This window comes from Cyphomyrmex costatus, unplaced genomic scaffold (genome assembly GCF_001594065.2).
Source record: "Cyphomyrmex costatus isolate MS0001 unplaced genomic scaffold, Ccosl1.0 scaffold70, whole genome shotgun sequence".
Taxonomy (NCBI): Eukaryota; Metazoa; Arthropoda; class Insecta; order Hymenoptera; family Formicidae; genus Cyphomyrmex; species Cyphomyrmex costatus.
In genome coordinates, this window is record NW_017280267.1 from 937 (window position 1) to 26,232 (window position 25,296).

The 25,296-nt window shown below is 32.7% G+C and overlaps 2 protein-coding genes across 4 annotated transcripts; one reads left to right on the forward strand and one right to left on the reverse strand.

Annotated features, from left to right (window-relative positions):
* Positions 1–2,070: 2,070 nt before the first annotated feature.
* On the reverse strand, positions 2,071–12,549 carry LOC108780352 (neuropilin-2-like; the record flags this gene model as incomplete). Its single annotated transcript, XM_018548029.1, has 7 exons — positions 12,286–12,549; positions 9,260–9,320; positions 9,043–9,141; positions 6,806–6,895; positions 6,207–6,384; positions 3,366–3,392; positions 2,071–2,282 (listed from the first exon to the last, which is right to left on the reverse strand). Coding segments are annotated over exons 3-7 (598 nt in total), but the record flags the coding sequence as incomplete, so codon positions are not given.
* Positions 12,550–17,024: 4,475 nt separating this feature from the next.
* On the forward strand, positions 17,025–24,355 carry Tim23 (translocase of inner mitochondrial membrane 23). 3 transcript variants are annotated; one of them, XM_018548130.1, is made up of 5 exons: positions 17,025–17,173; positions 18,389–18,638; positions 18,705–18,874; positions 20,082–20,205; positions 24,340–24,355. In XM_018548130.1, exons 1-4 carry the CDS (start codon positions 17,101–17,103, stop codon positions 20,201–20,203), a joined length of 615 nt encoding a protein of 204 aa, XP_018403632.1. In that variant the 5' UTR covers positions 17,025–17,100; the 3' UTR covers positions 20,204–20,205; positions 24,340–24,355. The 3 variants fall into 3 exon arrangements, with proteins under 3 accessions (XP_018403632.1, XP_018403631.1, XP_018403630.1); XM_018548129.1 differs by lacking the exon at positions 24,340–24,355 and adding an exon at positions 20,293–20,326; XM_018548128.1 differs by lacking the exon at positions 24,340–24,355 and having other exon boundaries at positions 20,082–20,302.
* The last annotated feature ends 941 nt before the right edge of the window (positions 24,356–25,296 follow it).

Below are 25,296 nucleotides of genomic sequence, written 5' to 3' on the forward strand. Positions count from 1 at the left end.
ACCACTGTAACTTGTAAAGGTCCGATTGAGCTAAAATTTTTACACGTATGTTTGAAGGTTTAGACTTTAGTACTTTCTAAAAATCATATTGCTTTGTTATTAGTGCGCCATCTCTTATATCAAGCCCGGGACTTATTGAGTGATGTGTTATGTGACACCTATTGTTATCTTGTAACCATGAAATAAGGGTAAGGAGACTTAACTAGATAGGATATGGAGAAAAAAGTTGGTCACGAAAAATGTTCCGTGTACTGCCATGTCCGCCGAACGGAATAACTTGCAACATTTCATCGCCATATTGAATATTTATATGTGTGCAGTATACTTGCGACTGTGTACACGTATGTGTACACATATACATAATATGGTAATTATACAGAATCACTCAAGCAGCTTAAAAATCGATCAAATTAGGCTTATTCGATGCGTTTTTGCATGAAACGAAAGAATCTGGCAGAAATAAGCGTCGCTCTGCCCTACGAACCGAGATATTTAATGTTAAAGTTGACGACTATTCAGGTTAGGAAATCTGTCTTACCGATTACATGTAGTGCTACGAGTATGCCTTCTTTACGGTGTGGGTGAAAAACACGCACGCACGCACGCACGGGCGGGTGTAAGGGGGTGGCCTTCGGCCACCCCCCCCGCACCCACACCGTCGACAGAGGTCTACCCCGACAGTATAATCGTAGAAGTCGTGTGCCCCTGTGCAGGGGGGGGGGGGGGGATTCAACGTTTCTGAACAGAGAAAGGTGTAGAATTTCGTGTCTGACAACAATATATTTCCTGACATGGAATGGAGAGTTTGTTTTGACGGCTCATAACTGTCTACTTATTACTCCTACATTTTCAAACATCACGAGAGAATAACAAGATTTAAAAAAATATCTTCTAAACATTTTAATATGTTTAAGAATATTTTGAAAAATATTAGTCACTTTTTTCGCGCATTTTAGAATTAGAATAATGTTAGTATTCTCTTTAATATGTTAACATGACATTTCGGAAACATATCAAGACGCGAAGAACGACGGCAGAAAGGCCATAAAATCTACTTATTACTCATGCCCTTTGTTCATACAATTTCCCTTCCCCCGCAGCGAAGAATGCCGCGATTTTAGTTTCTCTCAATTTTCCCATTCAACATTTTGTTGAATTTACACATTATCAATCCCTCTCTTCAACGGCACACTCTCTTTTTTTCCTCGCCAATCTTAGAGCGGATTAGTATAGACAGAGGAAAGTGGTCAAATTGTGCGCAATGGGTAATTGTGCACATCCTGGTTTGATACTGTTCCAATAGATGAAAACATCATTGTGGTGAAATTTTTACGCAGGAAGTCGTTCTCTTTAAGTTATAACCACAAAAGATACGATGTAAGTACATTCATCAATTCGAGTTCATGCGGTTATCGTTTGGCCTTAAAATCGGATCTCAGTTGTTTCAACGTTTCGTAAAGGAAGCTTTAGCGGAACTAATAAGCAACGTTGTTGTTTATATGGATGAAATTTCAATTGCTATTAAAACATTAGAATTACACCTTGATGTCTTAAAAGAAGTTTTCATGATTTTAGTTAGCAATAAACTTGAATTGAAGCTGGAGAAATGTGCTTTTTTGTATACAGAGGTAGAATATTTGGGATACAAGGTGACATGCGAAGCGATACAACTCACAAATAGAGATATTATATGTCTCTGTGCAGAGTTTCCCCGAACCCAAAGAAGTTTATCTTTTTGTCGGACTAGCCTCATACTTTCGAAGAATCATTAAAGACTTTTCAGTTATTGCTCGATCGCTATATTACCTTCTTAAAGAAGAAGCTGTTTTCAGGTTTGAAGATAAAGAGTGATTCGCGTTCGCAACGTTGAAAAATAAATTAATAGAAGCAAATGTGAAATGGAGAACGTTTGTTTTGACATCCTATGGCTGTCCACATATTACTGTTGTCATTAGTATTATATTAATTAAGATTAAGTTTATCTTGATACGTTATGAATACGGAAATTTGAATACTGCAAATGTTTTAATATCATCAATCGTCTTAAAAACAATATGAAATAAAACTTACAGGCGTTGATAAATCTGTAAATACCGCTGAAAATATTCGGCAGCGTGACATTTTTGTCGGTGTAGAAACTGAGAGCAATTCCTTGATAAAGAGAGACCCGTCTACGTGGTGGAATTGGTCCACAGAATCGTCCACCAAACGGTGTCTCTATTAACTTAGTCGTGTTCTCCGATCGTATTTCCGAATAAATATCCAAATATTCATGAACACAGCTGAAAAGGAGAGTATATCACAAAACTTTTAGATTCATTCTTTGTACGTTTAAATTGAAATTTGTTTACATTTAATAAATGAAAATAGATAATAAGAATTGCATTAAATATAGAATTAAATATAATTACGAATAAGTTTAAATTTATGAAAATTACCATCATTACTTCAATAAATAAAAACAGTTTCTAAATAAATTTTCGCCGACAAAAAAGTTTAATGCTAAAAACGTTTGAATAAAGTTATATACTTTATTCAAACGTTTTTGACATTATATAAAGGGTAAATATGCAGTATGAGGGAGTACCCTCCAATGACCTTGATTTTAACACATGTTGTCAAGATCATGATCCCAAGTGACCTTGAACAAATATTAGCCGTCGCTCGTTGTTCGTTAAAAATTTATCAACAAAAAAAGTTTATCAATGAAAGTGGGAAGTGGAATGAAACTCACTTCGCGTAAAAACTGAAAAGTTGAACGTTCCTAAATAGGATGAAGTGTAAAATAATATTTAATATTGTATACGTATAGCAAAAATATAACGTAATTTCTAAAACTTCTTTTATTAATAACTTTTTAACGAATAACGAGCGACGGTTAAAACTTATTGGAAATCACTCAGGGTCGTGACCTTGACAATACATGTCGAGGTCAAGGTCATCAGAAGTGAATCCCCTATACTAAATATACCCAACTGTAACTAATCACTTTTAGAAATTGTCTCATTCCCATTTGCCACTCAGAATTTATAGTATAAAAATATCATAAGGACATCAGAAATCATATAAATATTTCGATTTCATTCTTTATGCTTTTTTCAATCCAATGTAGACTTCAATCTAGGTTGAACTTACTCTTCATCTTTTTCTAATTTTTAGAACTAGAAAACAATGAAAAATAAGTTAGGTAAACTGTGTGATATTAAAGTTAATTTACATTGGTAAAAATTAACATTAATTTAGTATATTTTCCTCTAAGGAATGCATATTATCAGCACCTAACATTCATTTTATTTTTAGTTTATATATAACTTATTACATTAAATGACAAATAGCAAACTTTTTATAAATTTATCAATACTTACGCAGGTAATTCTCCCACAGCAGATCCACTACAGGAAAAGTATGCAAACAATTCACATATATATTATATATATATATATATATGTATATGTATATTGGACAATGTATATTATATACACACTCACAGGCAAAAAAATTGGGCCACTAAATTTTTAGCAAATATTTTAAATATTTTTGAATAACGGTAACTCAGCGAAAAATCATTGTATCGAGATTCTTAAAAAAGCATTTTAAAGCTTGAAATCTTTACTATTCGTATCGGTATTTCAAAAAACGGTGTTACTGATATTTTGTGAAGTTACGCAAACATAAGTAAAGATGTGTCTAACCTTAAAATTTTTTACAAATTTTGAGAAGTTCTACGACGCGGACTAAAAATTGTGCACAAATGCGGTTTACAGCTTTCGAATGAGTCAATATTTACCTTTAATTTGTTTTTTTATCGACGTCTGTTTGATTTTTTTTTTTGTTGCAAAAAGAGGCATTTTTACTTCAACGTTGAATAACTCGGTGAAAAAAAATCATACAGAGGTCGATAAAAAAGCAAATTAAAAATAGAGATTCACTCTTTCGAAAGCTGTAAAAGACATTTGTGCATAATTTTTAATGCGTGCTGTGCAACTTCTAAAATTGAAAGAATAATATTGCTATAATATTACATGCTTTATGGAGTTCTACGATTACAAAGTCGACTGTAACTAAATTTTTATGACCCTTATCTATGTATATAATACTTACAACTAACTAAAATTTGTTATGTTAATAAAGATTTAGATATCCATATGTAATAACTAAAAATAAGTAATAAATATAAATACACATACATAGATTATTGATGCTGTAAATCTTTTTTTTCTGTGGGTCATGTTTTTAAAATAGCGACTGTGTAGTGAATGCAATCTTACCACACTTATTTTAGGTAAATATCTAGAAAAGGGGAAACCCCCCGATGATCTTGACCTTGATATATGTTGTCAAGGTCATAACCCTGAGTAACCTCCCGCAGGTTTTAGGTGGCGGTCACTGTCCGTTAAAAAGTTATTAACAAAAAAAGTTTCAAAATTAACGTATCATTTCTGCCATATATGTATTATAACAAGTACTATTTTACATCTCCTTCTGTTTAGAAACGTTAAACTTTCCACGCGAAGTAACTCTCACCTCCCCCAACCCCCTGCGAAGGGGCACACGACTTCTACGACTATACTGTTGCTGATTGTACTGTCGGGGCAGACCTCTGTCGACGGTGTGGATGCGGGGGGTGGCCGAAGACCACCTCCTTGCACCCGCCAGTGTGTGTGTGTGTGGGTGTGTGTGTGTGTGTGTCGCGCGGGTGTGTGTGTAGTGTGTGTGTGTGTGTGTAAAATATCAAGGGTGAAGGTAAAGAATATCCCGCTCATCTAAAAAATCGATAAAATTAAACTTATTCGACGCGTTTTTGCATGAAACGAAAGAATCTGGCAGAAAAAAGTGTCGCTCTGCCCTACGAACCGAGATATTAAGTGTTGAAGTTGACGACTATTCAGGTTAGGAAATCTGTCATACCGACTATGTAGCACTGCTTCCTTCATGCTCTGTGACCTTTTGGGCATGCGTTTAGCCACGAAATTAAAAATCATATTAAAAAATGAATTTAGTGATGTGAGATAGCTCTTGTTTCGCGTAGAAAGTCGAAACCGACATGCAACAGTACAATTATAGAAGTCGTATGTGTAGATACAGTAGGTTCCGCCCCCCTGCGGGGGGCTCCACGACTGTTAAAAATAACTTAACCCAACCCATTCAGTGGTATGAGATAGCTCTCGTTTCGCGTAGAAAGTCGAAACCCACGTGCAACAGTACAATCATGGAAGTGTTTTCGCATAGAAAGTCACATGCCTGTACTGTTGCACGTTCAACTTTCTACGCGAAACAAGAGCTATCTCACACCACTGAATGGGTTGGGATAGGTTATTTTTAACAGTCGTGGAGCCCCCCGCAGGGGCGTGGAGCCCCCCGCTTACTGTATCTACACATACGACTTCTATAATTGAGCTGAGGCAGCTATTCTGTATAATTACCAATAGTACTTAACATCATACATATATAACTGAAATAATACGAGTAACTAATTCATTTTTTAATATGATTTTTAATTTCGTGGCTAAACGCATGCGCAAGGAGGTCACAGAGCATGAAGGAAGCAGTGCTACATTGCGTTTTCGTACGTATCACTTTCTTTTCATCCAAATAATCAATAAGATTTCGAAAGTTATGTGTTTTAGATGAATAAATTCGTGAAGTAACATCGTGACAGCACAAAGTGAGAAACAGTACTGATTGTGAATATAGCACAATAGTAACCTTGCATTGATTAAATGTAATCAAAATAAACCGAGGAACAAAGCATGAAGGAAAGTGGGATGAGAATCGCTTCGCTTGGAAGTCACACTGTACAATAGAAATAAAATGTAATTTTTCAAACTTTTTTTGATCATAACTTTTTAACGGACAGCGACCGCCACCTAAAACCTGCGATAGGTCACTCAGGATCATGACCTTGACAACATATGTCAAGGTCAAGATCATCGGCGGGGGCTCCCCTTTTCTAGATATTTACCCTTATTTTATTATATTTATTTCATATAGTTTGTTGAAAAAAGCGAGACTAAGGCTGCGTTCGGAAATATCACTCGAGTACTGTGTATCGTCTTATCTTTGTTTAACATTGAATGGACAATAAGGATAAGATGATACTCGGGGAAACCTGGGTAACATTTCCGAACGCAGCCTAATAAAGATGGATACGTTATTTTGTGATTCTGATTAAAAAAATCTCCAAAATAATGAAAACAAAGACTCACTCTGGTGGTTTACCCCGAAGGCCAAACGACGTAAAAATTAACTCTACACGCTGACGCGGCCCTGCAAGAAACGTATAAACGCATTGACGTGGCTCTTCTTCAGGGTTGATCAACATCGGTGCGTGAAAGCTTCCGTTCAGCGGTCCATCAGGAGTGCTTACAAATTTTTGATCACATTCTGAAAATCGAGAAAAGTTATTTATTTTAAGAAATAAATAAAAAAATAAATGACTCTCAATATTAAAAAATAACAATTGTGTGATATTAAAAGCAATACGAGTCAAAAAAGTAATAAATATTCGAAAACTAAACTATAATAAACATTAATAAATACTATATAATTTAATAGAACTAACAAAAATATACATAAAAATTCTATGTATATTTTTGGTAGTTCTATTAAATTATTTAGTATTTATTAATGTTTATTATAATTTCGAATGTTTATTACTTTTTTTACTCTTATTCACACAATTGTTATTTTTTTATTTATTTCAATTTATGTGAATTACTCCGATCAATTCGTTCGTGAGTCACGTAGGCATAATCTTTTGCAATTAGATTAGACATCAAAAAGGAGATAATGAAAAAGAACGTACTTGGTGTTTTGACAGTAATGAGTCTTCCCGGTGATGGTGGCAGTGATGAAAAATAGTCTTGTGGTTGTGGTGTATCAAATATCTCGCGGGCTGAATGGAGGGATGGTGCGATGATTCAAAGATCCCACGACAATATTCACAACCACCGGGAACACACCACACCAAATATAATCGTGTAAATGATTTTAATAAAACAAATGTAAATATTATGTCGCGCGCTTGGCTTAGCGCCAAGACACTTCTGTGTCTCCAGATACAATTTATTTATACACAAGGTGGTGCATTTAAATCATACAACTTATTATCTCTGGAAATAAACACAAAATATTTTATTACAGATAAAAGTTGTATGATTTAAAGGGAAGTTAGAAAGAGACAAAAGATATAGATATTAGTTTGACTTAAAGCGTGTCAAAATTAAGTGTGGTAAAAGTTTCAATTAGGGGACCAAGCTCCAATGACCTTGACCTTGACCTATGTTGTCAAGATCATGACCCTAAGTGACCTTGAACAAGTTTTAGCCGTCGCTCGCCCTTCGTCAAAAAGTTATTCACAAAATAAGTTTGAAAAATAACGTATTATGTACTTGTTGTATACCACTGCGATTGTTTCCACGCGAAATGAGCCGCCTCACACCAATAAATGGGTTGAGTTAGGTAATTTTCAACAGTAGTGGAGCCCCCGCAGGGGGGTGGGGGCGGAACCTACTGTTGAAAATAACCTAACCCAACTTATTTGTTATTTTTCAAACTTTCTTTGTGAATAATTTTTTGCGAGCAAACATTTCTCGTTATGGGGACACACGTGAAAAACATTATATATATACTATTTTGCCGAATTCTTATTTATATAAAAGAAAATTTTGACGAAAGAATTGATACATTTTTTTAAATTATGAGTATGATGTATCCATTAGATGCTTTAAATATTGAATAAAACTGTGCCGAAGTAAGACGCTATTTACGCTTTTTTTTTACTTCACCGCTCTGGTCTGTAGGCTCCTAAGTACAGGAGATTGCTAGTGCTGTAGGCATTTCGATTAAACGGGTACATAATATTTTGCATCAACATTTAAGCGTGAAAAAGTTATCCGCAAGATGGGTGCCGCGATTTCTTACAGTTGATTACGAACGAAATTGTATTTCAAGGTTTGCAGTTGTTTCAGTGGAATCCACAGGACTTTAGAGTAGTTGTTAGACGGTTTGTGAGTAGTTGTCATTCTACTGCCCAAGAGACAGACGTATCAATAGAGTATGAGTGGTCAGCAGAAACCTTTCTTACGTGAATAGTTCGATGAGGTTTTACAGAAATGCTACCAAATTTGACTGTGGTCTTACGAATTTTTTTAATGAGCGTGAGTGTTGCCACTTGTAAATGAAGCTTTTCAAAATTAAAGCTTATTAAAACTTATCTTCGTTTAACAATGAGTCAGATGCGATTAAAAAATTTGCGTTGCTGTCTATTGAGAAGAAAATACGCGTGCACAATGTAATTCTTTCATCCCGCAACAAAAGAAACGACACTATAACTTGATGTTAAAGTTAAATTAGCTTATGGTCTATCTTATAAACAGATGTGTACCGACGTATCCCAATTTCATATTTAAAATTATATGATAAGAAAGAATAAAAAAGGAAAAATATAAATAAAACAGATTTAGGAAACAAACATGGAACAAATATATGAAATACAAACTACAAATACACACGTGGAAAACTATATAATATTATCAATAATATAATCAGTATTATTCAAACTACGCAATTTGCAAAAGAAAATCATAAGAATTTTATTTTCACATTTGTATAATTTATTTTTAGAGCTGATTTTTATAGAACCAGCCACAAATATATGAATTGTGAGTTTTTACTTTTTTAATCTAAATAAATCATGTTTTTATTAGTACTAATAAAGTTTTGTAGTTAATTTCTAAGAAATAAGGAAGTATCTTTTTAGGAGAACTATCTCAATTGATGACTTTCCTCAGAAGTCCTTTAATCTCAAAATTTGTTATAAGATACAAAATTTGTAACTTCTACTACAAAATTACATAAGCACTCTAAAAAATTCCTAAAATATCCTGCAATATTACACTGTTGCATACATTTTGTAATTAATCTTGTTTATATCACAAGAAAGTGAACATTATCCAATAACCGTATCAATAATTGTGTTAATTTTTTCAGTATTAAATTCGTGAAACCTTTTAAAAGTTATTTTATGTATTTTTTACTGACCTGTGGAGTTGTGTGGACACAGTAACAAGAGTAACACGAAGACTGGTGAAAGAAAAGTATTTCCAGAGATATGCCAAAGTACTGAAGCCATATTGCATCCTGAGAAGAATCATTCATATATACTTCTCGATTATTATTGACATCTATAGACTTGTATAATATTATAATTCTTAATTAATGACATTAAAACAAATAGCATTTTGTCAAATATCTTTACCATATCGTTAATGTCTATCCCAAACACAGGAAAAACGAGGAAAGCTTATCCAAAAGATCATCTGTAATATATAATTCCATTTTAATTACTACAATTGTATGTATATACATACATACACGGTCCGCCATCAAAATCAGGACAAATTTAAATTTGAATTTTCCGCCTCATTTGACTTCGGCGATAAGTCATTGTTGACATTCGGGCAAGTCCATCGATATCTAGAATGGACTACTGATGTAGTAATAGAGTATGTAGTAATAGAGTATGTAGTAATAGAAAGACGAGTAGAGTGAGAAAATAATTGAATGATCGTTATTTCTCTATTACTGAAGCCTGATTAGTTGTTAATCCAACAATAGTGTATACTGTGACAAAGGGTGCCTATGATCAAAAGCGATAGTACGTTGTTGCACGTTTAATTAGTTACGCTGCTTGTTTATAGTGTAAAACATATATAAATATATATATTACTATCTTTTTTAAATCGAGTGCGGAGTATAACCCAAGAGCGTCGATAATAATCGAAGGCTTTCGCGCTGGGCGTTCGCAGACACCCCTGTGAAGCTAGCCCCCTTATTAAAAAAAATAATTTTTTTGAGAGTTCTGAATAGATTTCCAATAGTTCCAGAGTTTCTAATAAGTTTAAGAAATAGTTCTGGCCATTAAAGCCATAAAAACGTGATTAAAAATATGGGGGCTAACTTCATGCAGCTTATTTTCGGAAAAAATCATTTTTTTTTTTTTTTAGAATTCTGGATAGATTTTTAATAGTTCCAGAGTTCCTGACCATCCAAAAGTTAGGTCCCATCATGCGCTTGGTGGCCGATACTCCCACTCTCCACCTTCTTTCCCCAAGAAAACCTACAACTTTTATATATAAAACTTTTTCTTGTATCTCTCTTAGTTTCTGAGATATCTATTCGCCTGAGGCGATTAAAATGCCTCACTCTGTATATATATATATATATATACAGGTATATATATATATATATATATATATATTTGATACTTTGATCTGATTATAAAGAATTTATGTTTTAATTATTATTCTAATTATTTATTAATCTATACTATTTTTCAAAAGTTTGAATAATTCTCAAACATCTTATTTAGAATGTCAATTCACAAATTGTCCTATATTTCGTTAATTTCACAAATAGACAAATAATAGATTTATTAATATTTATTTAAGATTTATCTCGCTAATTGTTTCAAATGTTTTTAATCAACACGAAATGCATATTAAATAACACGGAGACACTAGAAAGTAGAACAGAGTATTATAGGATCAGAACCGCGCCCCTACGCTCGGAAAAGGATAGCGAGATGGTCAATAGCAGTAACTTCAACATTAAGCACCGCGGTTTTCTTTAATAGATTAAACAACCTACACGACACAAATATCCAATAAACATTCAATAGAATATCACAAATATTCACATTTAATAAATATCCACAAATACTTCTGACTTAATTATTTTGCGACATTTACATGTCTTATGTCCAGTAAAAGTAAGTCGTTAAAATTACAATTACACATAAAATAATATTAAAATAATATTATTTATTGATTTAAAATTTGTAATAACTATTTATTACAATTATTGTTCGGTTTAAGATGCTTTGTTACTACATGAATTAGTACTGTTCCAAAATGTCACACAATGTTTTTATAATAATTCCATATAAATAAAGTAGTATTTTCTTACTAGCAAATAATAATAATATTAACAAATATCTATAACGTACTGATTCTTCACTTTCTAATAAAGATATCTAAATTACACCAAAAATCTATTTTGTTAACTATTATTTTCTTTGTATCATCAAATTAATTTATATTTTCTTTAATTTATTCGCAAGAAATTTATTATAATAACAGTTTGTTTGATTGCAAATAAGTGTTAAATTTAACAATGAATAATAACATTAAAATTATGTCGTGATAACAATACAGTAATAGAATATATGTAGAACAAGCAATTCCTTTTAAAAAGTTAAATATATATAATCTATAGGTATCTGTGAATGTGTGTTAAATGCAAAAAAAAGAAAAAAATTACATAAGAACTTTAAACAAAATATGAAAAGCCAAATAAAAGAGATTCATAATCGATTCAAAAACGGAAATGCATCAAATTAACTGTAAGTTTTTGAAAAACTCTAAGAATTATCTGATGCATCAAATTCGTTTCGAGATTTATAATGAGTCACAATGGTGCGTTCAGCAGAAAAAATCGCTTTGCAACAGTGTAAAATTCATTAATATGATTGGCCTTGCCCTTAGTTTCTCATTGGACCTCAAACAACAGTTGCAAAGCTACTTTTTTGAACGCTGCCATTGATATCATATAATATCTTAATCGTCTATCCAATTTGCTGAGCTCACGTCGTATGTAGTGACATTTATCATAAATATCCACATCTTGTACACATATAAAATATCGTTTTTTCGAATATTACATTTTTTCAAAAATTGTTTTCTATTTACAAAAAAAACTTTTGCACAACATTTGCATATTTTTATCTCACTTCGCATTAACTTCGATTTTACTTCATAAAAATCTCTCATACCTAACGCTGTAAATCGTATCAATAGACCATATATGATCGAAATTATGCCATCTTTTTTATAATATTCCGCAACAATTAAAAAAAATTTTTTAACAAAAGAGCAAAGATTTGATAACAAAAAATAATTTTATATATTCCTAAAAAGTTATTTTCGACATTCATCGCGTCTAAAATATATATCTAATGTATAGAATTTAGTAAATATTAGATATTTCAAAACCATAAATCAAAACTGAAAAATAAAAACCAAAATTATACAAAAAATTGGGGCATGTTTAAATAATAAATATTAAGGAAATTCCGGATCCTCTTGCACATTTTTTAAATCGCATTTCCAAAATTAATAAAAATAAACTCAAAAAGACCGAACTTATTCGAATAAAAATTAACAAAATCACTATATATTTTATAAATATTCCCCAAGAGTCAACGCAAAGACGATCTTGACTTACTTTCATGATTTCGCTCGGAAGGCCTCTCTCTTACCAAAGAAACTCACCCCGTTGTGGAGCTTCTCTCTATCTCTCCTTTGGGGTATTTGCACTATTCATGCGATATTCGCACTCTCACGATTATCACAATTTTCGACCACGCACCCCTACTAGTCACGAGAACGATGGACGATGAGATGTACGCAGCGCGTAGTAATATGATTCAACAGTTGTTACAATCTCTAACGACAAACGCGATCCCAACATATCAAACGAGATATTCAGTGGTGCGACGACGAAGACACATCGAGCGACGGAGCGACGGTGCGACGGCGCAACGGCGGTGGTAGTAGCGGCAATAAAGGCCTCTGCACGTAAAAAAACGTTAACCGTAACTTTAACCTTCCCTTTGTTATTTGACCCGAATTATCTCTTTTCCAAACATCAGAAACGAAAACTGCGACCGTCAGTGCCAAAATAATGTATAAATAACCTGATAGCTTTCTTATTGGTTGGCATTTTCCAACATAACGAAATTTTTACGACTTAAAGCCCATGGCACATACAAAAACGTAAGGCCGTAAAACGTAATCAGTAAGCGAATTGGCCAATCACACAGTAGAGACCGTAAAGCCGTAATCACACTAGCGATTGCGCGATTGTGATTGACGACTGAGGATTATTTCTCAACCAATCAGAGCAAAGCAGTCACCGATTGTTTTGTTCCGATTTGTTGAGAAATAATCCTCAATCGTCAATCACAATCGCGCAATCGCTAGTGTGATTACGGCTTAAGGCCTGTAACGAATCCAATATTAAGCCAGAAACACATAGAAAAACGTAAGGCCATAAGATGTAATCAGTAAGGATATCGTAAAGCCAATTCTACAATGACCGTAAGGCTGGAGTCACATTGAGCGGTATTTACAGCGGAACGGAACAGCGAGACCAATCACAATCGCAGAAAGTAAAGCAGCGGAATGATTGTAGAGTTCTGATTGGTTTCATTATTCCGTTCCGCTGTAATTACCGCTTAATGTGACTCCAGCCTCAGGGTGCAAACCCATGCAGCGGAATAGCGTAACGCGAAACGAGAGTAGAACCAATCACGAGATTCTCTAAAAACACGAAATGCTCGTTATTGGTTCTGCTCTCGTTCCGCGTTACGCTATTCCGCTGCATGGGTTTGCACCCTTAGGCTGGAGTCACATTGAGCGAAAATCTACAGCGGAACGGAACAGCGAGACCAATCACAATCGCAGAAAGCAATGCAGCGGAATGATTGTAGAGTTCTGATTGGTTTCACTATTCCGTTCCGGGACTTGGTTAGGTGGCGTGCATGTGAGCGTATGTGTGTTGAGATGGTCTGCGATGTTTTGTACGATAATAGTTAAATAGGTCAGTTTTAGGTAAAAGAAAAGGTATGTACGTGAAGGTTTAATTGAGATTGTATAGGGTATATGGAGGAAAGGAGTTTTGTAAAGTGTAGGATAAGGAATTAGGAATGTAAGAGGTAAACAGGACAAGGAGGTTATGTTGCCAAGGGACGCGACTGGTACGGCGGAAAAGGCGGGAAAAGGAAGGACAGATTCTAGGCAAAAGTAACTGGTTACAGAGGTCAAGGATGCGGATATCACTTCGATAGGAACGAAAGAGGTGAAGAGGATGAGCCAGGAGAAGAGGAAAAGAAAATGTACGGGCAATATCAAAATTTAAGGCAAGAATGTGCAGGGAAGGATCAAGAATGGAATAATAGTGATATGATTATGAAGGAGGAAGAATACATGATCCTCGGAATATGTAAAGAATCGCATAAGGGTATCACGATCACGATTATATCGTAAAAAGTAATATCTCCTGTGTATAAGACAGAGGTAAGAAGAGAATAGTTAGAGGAAAAGGAGGTGTATTTATAAGGATTGGGCCAGAAAACGAGATTCAGATAAGGAGGCGGCAACGCAGGAAAATAACGTTGTAATAAGGTTTTCAGCGAAAGAAAAAAAGGAAAACGGTAATAGAAGTTACGAAAGTTCACAGGCCGTTTCGTAATGTAAGGCGGTGGAGAGGTATAAGTAATAAGAGGCTAGTTATGGGACATTCTTAAAAAGGTTCGGATAATTGAGAATTAAGAATAAGAAAAGGCGAGGAAGACGAGACGGAGGTAAGGAAACATGAAGAATTTATGGAGAAGAAAAGGCATGAGGCAGGAAAATAGAAGATGATGGAGAGGTACAAGTAAATAAGAGGCAAGTTATGGGACATTGTAAAAAGGTTCGTACAAAGAGGATAAAGAACAAAGAATGGAGATGAAGACGTGATGAAGACAAGGATACACGAGGACTTTCTGGATAAGAAAATGCTTAAGGCAGAATTATATGAAATGCAGATTTAGTTTTAGATATAGGTATGAATATAGTTTTTGTTACGGATTTTAAAGAGAATAGAAAAGTTGCGAGGAATAGAATGAGTAAAAGGTATGTTTAGATTAGTCGATTGATTGAGCGAGGAGTAGGATTAGGAGTGAGTTGATTATTCTGAATATAGATTTGAGTTACAGATTTAAAAGAGGTAGAAATGCTGCGAGGAAGGGAACAAGAATTTGAAAAGGATAGATATGTAAGACAAAGTAAATGAGATTGGAATATACAGGATGGTTAGTAAGGAAATTCTGTGCAAGTAGTTAAGCGAAGTAAATTTATAAAGTAAGCGTGAGTAAAAGGTATACATAGATAAGTTGATTGATAGAGTGAGCCGGAATGATTAGGATTAGAAACAGGTATGAATATAGACTTCATGTACGGATTTTAAAAGCGAAAGGGTAGCTACGAGGAATAGAATAAAATTGAATAAGGAACAGAATAGGATAGAATTTGTAAAGAGAGGTAACGAGTTAGATATATAAGTATGATTAGAGAGGTAATTTTGTGCAATTTGTTAGGTGAAATGGATAAATTAAGTAGAAAATAGGTAAGAGAGAAAATTGTAATGTATGCACGAGAGTAGGGTATGGATGGATGTGAGGATAAGTTGATAAATTGTAAACCAAGCCCCCTTCTTAGGTTTTGTATGCTTGAAGGTAATAAAGTTCTTTCTTCACTATTCCGTTCCGCTGTAATTTCCGCTCAATGTGACTCCAGCCTTAGGCTGGAGTCACATTAAGCACAGATCGGAATGACGGATCGGGTATCTCACTAGAATTGAGCATTCCGTTCCAGTTCCGTTCCGTGACAGTTTTCTCTACCCGTCCCATTTAGCAAAAACGGAACGGAATGTCGCGTCGATCGTTGGTAAATATGCTTGATTCATCGATATTTCGTTATTTTGAGCAGTTGAAGCAATAATATACATATAATTTGTGCAATTATCTTGCTGATAATATTGTTGTGAGTTCTCTAAAATATTGAATTGTAACGGTAAAATATATTTTGTAACTAGATTCCTTTCCGTTTTTGCTGAATGGGACGGGTAGAGAAAACTGTCACGGAACGGAACTGGAACGGAATGCTCAATTCTAGTGAGATACCCTATCCGTCATTCCGATCCGTGCTTAATGGGACGGCACCCTTAGGGAGGGTTCACACCTTGACGGAAAAGCGGAAAGCCGGAATCAGACTACGCATTGAAAATTGAGATTGAAGATTGGAAGATTGAATTTTGGCTAATCAAAATAATAGGAGCTAAAATTTCTTTATCCTCATTGGTCAAATTTCAATTTTCGATCTTCAATCTCAATTTTCAATGCGTAGTCTGATTCTAGCCGAAGAGCAGTTAACCGATCAAAACTCGTGTTGGTAGTAAATAGTACAAAACTAACAGAAAGTCGACTACCTGATTGGCTACTGCTTTTCCGCTTTCCGTTTTTCCGTCAAGGTGTGAACCCGCCCTTAGGGTGCAAACCCATGTAGCGGAATAGCGTAACGCGGAACGAGAGCAGGGGGTCAATCACGTAACTTTTTCTCTAGGGCGGAAACGTGAAAAGTGAAAACTTTTATGAATGTATGTATGAACATATACACACATACATGCAAAAAATTTTCACTTTTCACGTTTCCGCCCTAGGGGAAAAAGTACGTGATTGACTCCCAGGCCGGAACAGACTCTGTATTCAGGAAGACGAAATGGCTGAGCTTCTAGGCGTTCCTTTGTAGTCACGAGTAGGGGAGACCGGGTCTCGTTGGCATAAGAGGTAAGTTGGCAATGCGTTCAGTTTATGTACTTGCGGCAAAAGAAACAATGGAAAAATTACTGCAAAATATGTCTTTTATTTATAACATAGGTATTTATCCTTAAGTTTCATTTAAATCAAACCGTAAAAATTGATCAATCGTAATCGATTATTCTCCTCATGTTCAATTACGATTGGTCAATTTTTACGGCTTACGGTCAATGTAGAATTGACTTAACATTGGATTCGCTACCGACCTTAAGGTTGGATTATACTGGCCGTAATCTGTTAACTTATGCTGTAATCTGTAAAAATTGACCAATTATAATCGATTATTCCCCTCTCATTCGACTGTGATTGGTCAATTTTTACAGATTACGGCATAAGTTAACAGTTTACGGCCAGTATAAATCAACCTTTACGGTCTCTACTGTGATTCAATCCCCTCTCTCAGAGTATACGGCTATACGCATGCGCGAAACGGGAGAAAACAAAACGGTTCCAAATGAGTGCGTCCTTTTCTAGATAGAATTACCCCCACTCCTCAAATTTCCGACAATGCGTACTCTAGTACTACTATCTCTATAGTCTAGACTCTAGATATACTATGTCTATGGTATATACGTTCTTCGTTCGAATCTCGTGTTACGACAGAAGATCATCCTGATAAAATGATAGACTTCCGCACTAATTCAGGAAAAACTGACGACGACAATGGAAAATATAGCAACACCAACATACCAGGTAAACAAAAAGATCTCGAGCAACATGTTTGATATTTATTAGCTGCTCCAAACTCTTTGCTGTGATCTTTTTAACCTTATTTTGATAATTAACAAAAAATTTTCTTGGACACTGACGTACAGAACATCGACTATCGTATAATTATGTATCTCTTAAAATAATCATCACGAATGTTTATTTGCTCATTTAATTACTTAGATTTGTTACAAAGTGCGTTTCTAACCTTCTTATTGTGATTATAAATATATAGTCATAATTTCTTTTTTTTAAATATTAATGACATTTATAATTATAAGACTGTCAAAAAAAAAATATACGTAACGTGTTTACAAATTGATAGAAAATAGAGAGAGAATTATGTTAATTTTTACTGATAATGTAAAAATAATCATACACAAACTTCAGCTTCAAGGTTAGACTGTATGACAAGACGAACAAATAATCTAGGTGTAATTTAAACTAGAAATTTTAAAATTTATATATATATATTTTTAAAAATATTAGAAACAAAATCTGAATAATGTTCGTTTGATATAGAAACAGGTATATAGAAATTGAATAGTATCCATTTATATTAGTGTAAATAATTTCAATCTTGGTTGAACTTATTTTTTATCTTTTGTTTATTTTTAGAATCAAGAAAAAGATGAAAAGCTAAATTAAAATTAAATATATATGTATAATCTTCATAGTATACGTGTGTGTGTATGATGAAACTTCTAAAGCAGCCACCTAAATTACTACTTGTTTTTAATGATACGAAAAAATATTTCATATAAAAGTGAAACGGTTTTGAAGAGGACATGTTTTGGTCATGTAATTCTATTTAAAAAAATGGACCTTCATATCTTTTTGATGCCTCTATCTAGACAAAAAACAACATGACCAAAACTGTCTTCCTCGAAGAAACCGATCCACTTTCATCTGAAACATTTTTTTGTATTATTAAAAACATTTTTTTTGGTATTATTTAAAACAAGCAAGTTATTCAAATGGCCTGTTTCAATTGCCTTGCCCTGTATATAGAAACAAACATAAAATTTTCTTTGCTTATTTGTGTAATAAAATTAATATGCCTTGTTATAATGCATAAAAGATAAATAAAAATTTATAATAAACAGAGTTAATGAGTTACAAATAAGTTATGAATAATAGTAAAGTTACTCCTGATATCTTACATAGCTTGTTAAAAAAAACTTTAATTTTATATTTTAGTTACGTCGCAACAAGGTTTAGCTTCACTTAGCCCATATTTAAATTTTGATCCATCGTATCTTCCCGTCAGTCAGCCGGAATTCATATTTCCCGATGGTGCTATGAAACAAAGAGGCCGCTTCGAGTTAGCTTTCAGTCAAATTGGAACTGCATGTATAGCGGGTGCAGGGATTGGTGGTGCATCAGGTTTATACAGAGGCATCAAGGCGACATCTATTGCTGGCGAGACTGGCAAACTCAGAAGAACACAGTGTGTTATTATTTTTATATTCCTTTTAATACTTATAAATTGTGCATATATGTACCTTTTTTCCAGATTGATTAATCATGTTATGAAAGGTGGTGCCAGTATGGCAAATTCGCTCGGTGTGATAATGATAATGTACACCTGTGCTGGAATAGGTCTGACTTGGGTCAGAGGAACCGACGACAGTTTGAATACAATAGTCGCAGCTGCTACAAGTGCTGCAGTATTCAGATCGCCTGGTATGGAGTATGATTCTGTACATATTATACTCACTTTCTACATCAACATAATTCAAAAATTATAATTACTCGTAAAAAAGAAAGAAAAACATTTTAAAAAATCTACTTCAAAAGTACATACTTTTATTTTTCTACAATAATGTTATTGCATTTTTAAAATTAAAATTAATGGTTGAAAACATCTAAACTTATTTTTTGAAAAACTTTTTTTTTATTTATTGTAATAATTGAATAATACATACTAAAAGTTGTTATAATAAATGAGTAATAAATATATATATTAAAAGTTATACAGTCTCTCTAGTAAAAGTTTGGCAGGCCTATCTAAAAAAAAAAATGGCTTATTAGCCTTAAATTTATATTAATTGTATTCAGTAGGATTATGGCCAAAATGCAATTATATTATAATAAGGAGTCCAGTCACCAGCTGCGTCTGTAATAAAATACTAAAGAAATCATACATTCATGATAATAGAAACCTCCAGATTCGTCGAATTTCGTTTTTTAAGCGCTTCGAAGTTGATGTCGGTCTTCCACGAAGCTTCCTCTTGATGAGTGACCATACATTTTCAATGGTATTTGCATCGGATGATTGTAAAGGCCAGTGGAGTGTCTCGATGTCATTTCCCTCTTTCCAGGACGTGCAGAACCGGCTTTGGTGTTTGGGGTAATTATCCTCCTGGAGTAACCAATCTTTATCTTTACTGATAAACCAGCATTGGGCAGACGGAATCAAAGCTTTTTGGTATATATTTTTAACATTTTCTCAGCATTCAGGTTGTCAAAAAAGAGATAAAGCCTGCTTCAAAACGAGATGCTTAGGCAGCACTTTTTGAAAATCGTTTATTCTAACACAATTCAAGCAACAACGGGTATTTTGTTTATAATGCATGCAGCATAAAGTGATATTTATCGGCTAAAACAAAAATTCCGAGTATATCTTTACTCGACTGTGGGTAAGCCTTGCTACGTTCTTACTAGACAGATTGTAGTGGAAAGTATGCCTTGAAGATGCCAATCTGTTACAGACGCAGTTGGTGACTGGACTCCTTATTAATATAATTACATTTTGGCCATAATCCTACTGAATACAATCAATATAAATTTAAGACTAATAAGTCATTTTTCTTCGAGATAGGCCTGCCACGCTCTTACTAGACAGACTGTATTTCTTATAATAAAGTGAAGTGTGTTTTTTTAATTTTAGCTGGAATCAGAAAAGCTGGTATTGCAGGCGTTATTGCAGCAGGGATTGCAGTGATGTACTGCACCTGGAATAATGGGGGCATATCATTGCATCGTGTGAATAGATTGAAACATGCGGCGTAAGAGTGTGTACATATTTCAACAAATGATTTAGCTAAATTGCAATTATAATCGAATATTTTGCTATATAAAAACTATATAATAATTCTTAGATAACAAAAACTCCTGTACAATTCAAAAACAGACTTGGAAAGAAAAGGGCACTAGAAGTCAAGCGCAGATAACTTTACGCAAACGCCGATATATATCAAGCAAAACTTATTTATTATAACAATTGTGCTTACATGTTTCGCTCATTTTTTAGCCTTCTTCAGAGACAATGTAAATTACATAAATAAATTATAAATTAAAAATAATATAAAGGATCAAATGATGTTTAATCATAGTGAGCTCCCCCACAACCGAGAAATCTAATGTCAATTTCATCTTACAGAACACACTAATATGAATAATTAAAGAAGAAGAGAAAGAAATAAATAGAAAGCTGAAATTCTGGGAAAAAAATATAATTTCCCAGAATTTCCTAGAAAAATAATTTCGAAAATAGATTTATCATAATTACAATTATTTTACCGGGAGTGAGGAGGCTCACTATATTCATAACGATACCGTATCGCAAACATTCTCAAAACCGGTCTTCAGAATAATTTAGGCCAATCAGTCTCAGACACAGTGTATGACGGTATTAAATTGAAATTATCGAAATACAAATATCAAATGCTAAGACTCAGCTACTGTGCACAAACGAGACTGACTATTTTGCTATATATTTCATTACTGCTACTGATGCGCCGCAACAATCATATCGATCAGTGTTATAATGTTAAAAAAAAGTTGAAATTTTTACGTTATATAACATTTTTATATCTATCTATAGTATATACTTTTATATCCAAAAAAAAAATGCAGTAAGAACATATACTAAAAATATATATATATATATATATATATATATACGTTCGTGCGTGCGTGTACATCAATTATAGCGTTTTTCATTGGCAGAGCTAGTGCGCACTCAGTGTACTTTAATACGCTATCTTTATACACAAATCGACATAGAAATATATGTTTAATAAAAATTAAAAAAAGAGTAAAATCATAAAATCTTCAATATATTTTATTGTGTTATTTGACAAAATACACAATAGGCATTTTATCAATTGAGATATCTCACTTTAACATTAGATTAGAGTAGTGTATAACGATTTTAATGTGCACTGAGTGCGCACTAGCCTTGCCAGTGAAAGACGATATCAGAATGTTAAAAGGGTCATGCGCAATTTTTTTAAATTAAGGACCATTTAAAATCTTGCGGGCCGCAAAATATCTATTTTGATAACCCATATATGTTTACATAACTATATTACATATATCTACGTGTGTACGTACGTGTAATATAATATATGTAATAAACAGGGTTAGGAAAATTATTTTATAAGTTACTTTTTTTGGTTGTCTTATATGTTTATTATAGAAATTGAGTACAAAAAGTAATACAAAATTAAAGCAAATGATAAAATATAATATAAAAAATAAAATACGTGAATTAATTATACTCAATTTTCATAATAAAAAGTAAATTATAACTACTACATTATACTTACAACTATACATTATACTTACATTATACTTACAATTTATAAGGTAACTTTCACAACCCGGGTAATAAACAAATACCATAGGTCCAGTATTCAGAATCCAGTATCCAGACAGGAACAGTATTCAGAACGTGATTTTATTGATAAAAGCGCGTTTTTATCTCTGAAATTCTATAGATGCGTGACGTAAACTATAGCATGTTATAACGCTAACATCGTTGTAAGCGCGTTCTAAATACGGACATATGTATATAGCCATAATGTATATATAAGGGTATTTCAGAATTTGCGGATATGGCTTATACAGCGTGACTGTATATAAGTTAAAAAAAGCAATTTTTTTTCTCTGGCAAAATTGCATTCGAACAATATTTTCTAAATGAGCAATTTTAAGTTAACGAATAAACAATCCCTATATTACACACAGATCAGGAGTAGTGCGCGCGCGCACACACACACACACACACATGAGCCGCGCTCATTTGTTAACTTAAAATTACTATCAATTAAAAAATACTGTTTAAATTTTGTTAGAGGAAAAAGTTATTTCTATTGGTACATACAATTACATACAATTCCTAACACACTGAAAAATTTCATAAAAAAGGGTGAAGATAAATTAGAACACACAAAAAATCAGAATGTGGTTTACAAGATTTCTTGTAATAATTGTGATGTTAGTTACGTAGGACAAACAAAAAGACAGTTAAAGACAAGACTGCATGAGCATATTTCAGATATTAATAGAGGTTCAAAATCTCCATCGGTAATTTCTAATCACCACATTGAGAAAAATCACGATTTTAAATGGGATAATGTGGAGATATTAGATATAGAATCTTCATGCAATAAAAGATTGATATCTGAAATGGTACATATTAAAAAACAAATACATGGTATAAATAGACAAAACGATATGGAGTCATTACCAAATCTGTATTCTAACATCATACATTCTCTTTCTCCTTCCTAATATCTTCCTTCTGTCTCCCCTCTTTTTTACCATTTCTCCTTCCTCATTATCTTCCCGTTTTAACATTACATCACATAAAGCCGTCAAGTTTAGATGTGTCCAATTAACGATATTTAATTATTTGCAAAATTGTTTATTAAATTGTACCATCAAAAAAATGGACGACGAAAAATACGCTTCTCTCATCTTTTTTTTTTAGTTTGACTAAGGTACACTTTTATACATATATAATTAGAAATTTATGCGACTTAATTTTAATTTTTATTTCATTACCATTACTTACAAAGATGGTCTTTTTTAACGCTTGATTTACAACATTGAACAGATTGAGAAATGCGGAATCAGAATTACAACGATCTAATTATTAGATATTATTAGTTGATTATTTTAATTAAAATTTTTTGTAGAAGCTATTTTTGTAAATTTATCACCGTTTTAAAGATTTTTTAAATGTAACATTGAGAATGACCCGATCGAAGTCGAAACGTATGTATTATTTATTTATTTATCATATTAAATTTCTTTGTTACCATATTTACATATGGTTATTATTATTTTTTAAATTTGAATTGATTGTTATTACTGACTCTTTGCCCTTATTCTATTATATTTTGTTTTATACACATAGAGAGCCTTTTAATTTATTATATTTACATACAATTACGTTATACACTCTGTGAATAATGTAATATTTTTGTCGAAATTTATAACAGTTACACCATATAACAATATTCTTTTACATCGTAGAAAAAAATGTTATTATTACATAAAAATAATATATTGTGGATTAATACTCGTCCAGTGAAGTAATTCAAAGATTTTATTTATTATGAAGAAATTATTTGTTTATTCTATTTTTCCATTCGATTAATACGACACTTTGGCAAATAAATTACACAGATAGACATTAAACATGCAACATAGATGTAGTGTATTATTTCTTATAAATTTTTCATGAATCCGAATTTGGTAGCAAGATTTTTTTATTGTCAATTTTTCAGAAACTGAAGAAGTCAAAGATATAAAAAAAAAAACGCGTTTTGACCATTTTAGGAACAATTGCAGGTGCATCTGTTTTGCTAGAGACTTTTAATAGAGATTGAATTACATAACTAGAACCTTATACTTTAAGATGATCATAAAGAAAATAATATTGCACCCACGGCTAATCGGCAATAGATTTTCGTAATGATTATCTCAAAAAGTACAAGATTCAAACATTAATTTTAATCCCTATTTAAAAGTCTCTAGCATGTCAGATTCATCTACAACATTGTTTAAAAAAAGAAAATAGTCAAAAACATATCTTTTTTAGCACTCTTGTAATTTTCTGACAAAAATGTGATACAAAAATCTCGCTGGTGGATTTGAATTTAAAAAATCTATGGAAAATGATACATGTCCCATCTGTGTTGCATGTTTGATCTCCGCATGTGTTATTTTCCAGAATAATGAACTTCCAATTTTTGTAATTATCACACTATCTTATCACGCTATAAATTAGACATAAATTGGTAATTAATATATAATGTATATAAAGAATTATGAATAATACATAACAATAGAACAATTTTTCGCGGAAATTTAATAAATATTCTAATGAAATTTTTTGTTCTTTCTTTTTGCAGATTAATATAACAAATTGACATCCATACTGTAAAAGAGATCTCTGATGCGTTTTCGATATCATCATATTACCTTGTACATAGAAAAACTTACGTACGACGCAAATAAATTATTGAAAAGGAATGTTAGAACAAATAAATTTAATGAAACTAACTAATATTTTCGAATAAATAGATTGATGTAACACATGTGCGTAAATTTACAATTTAATATATACTTACTTGCAAAGAATATGTGTGTATCATCAATACAATGATCCATATTTTTTGCGAGTGAATGTATTTATTGAATAATAATAAGCGTTATTTGCAAATATAATATTATAATCCCGAATATACATATTTCGAAATCGACTACAATTTTATTTGTTGGACAAGCACATATTGCCAGAAAGGCGTTAATCTTATCAAGGTTTATCTCACTATCAGGCCTTGCGTATGTTACGGGAACGGGAATTTGTTAGAGTATATTCGATCGTATGTACGCGCGTATATATTTAACATTTGGAGTATCTATAATTCACCAGCACTTAAAAAAGCGAATTGGAGCGTACAGATATTTTCGAAGAGGACAAAATTAGTGAAAATTATTTGTGTGACCAGCATAACAGTACGTGATTTTTACAATCATTGCCATCGTACGAGGCATAAAACATCGTGTTGCATCATACATTGATAAGTAGAAAAAACAATGTGAAATTTATAGATACTTTTAGTGAAGTGATTTACGTATGATCAATGTATATCTTAAAAGTAAAAAAATTAAAAATTGCAAATCATGTTTGTCTATTTGAATGTATGACATTCTTATCTATCTAATGTCGCAGATGTATTTATTAATTCCAAATGTAGACGACAACATAAACATTGGAACTTTCTAGTATAAATAATATATTATTTCCTCATATTTTTTAAAGATAAGATAAATATCTGAAAATTAACCAAACCGAAAAATTTCCG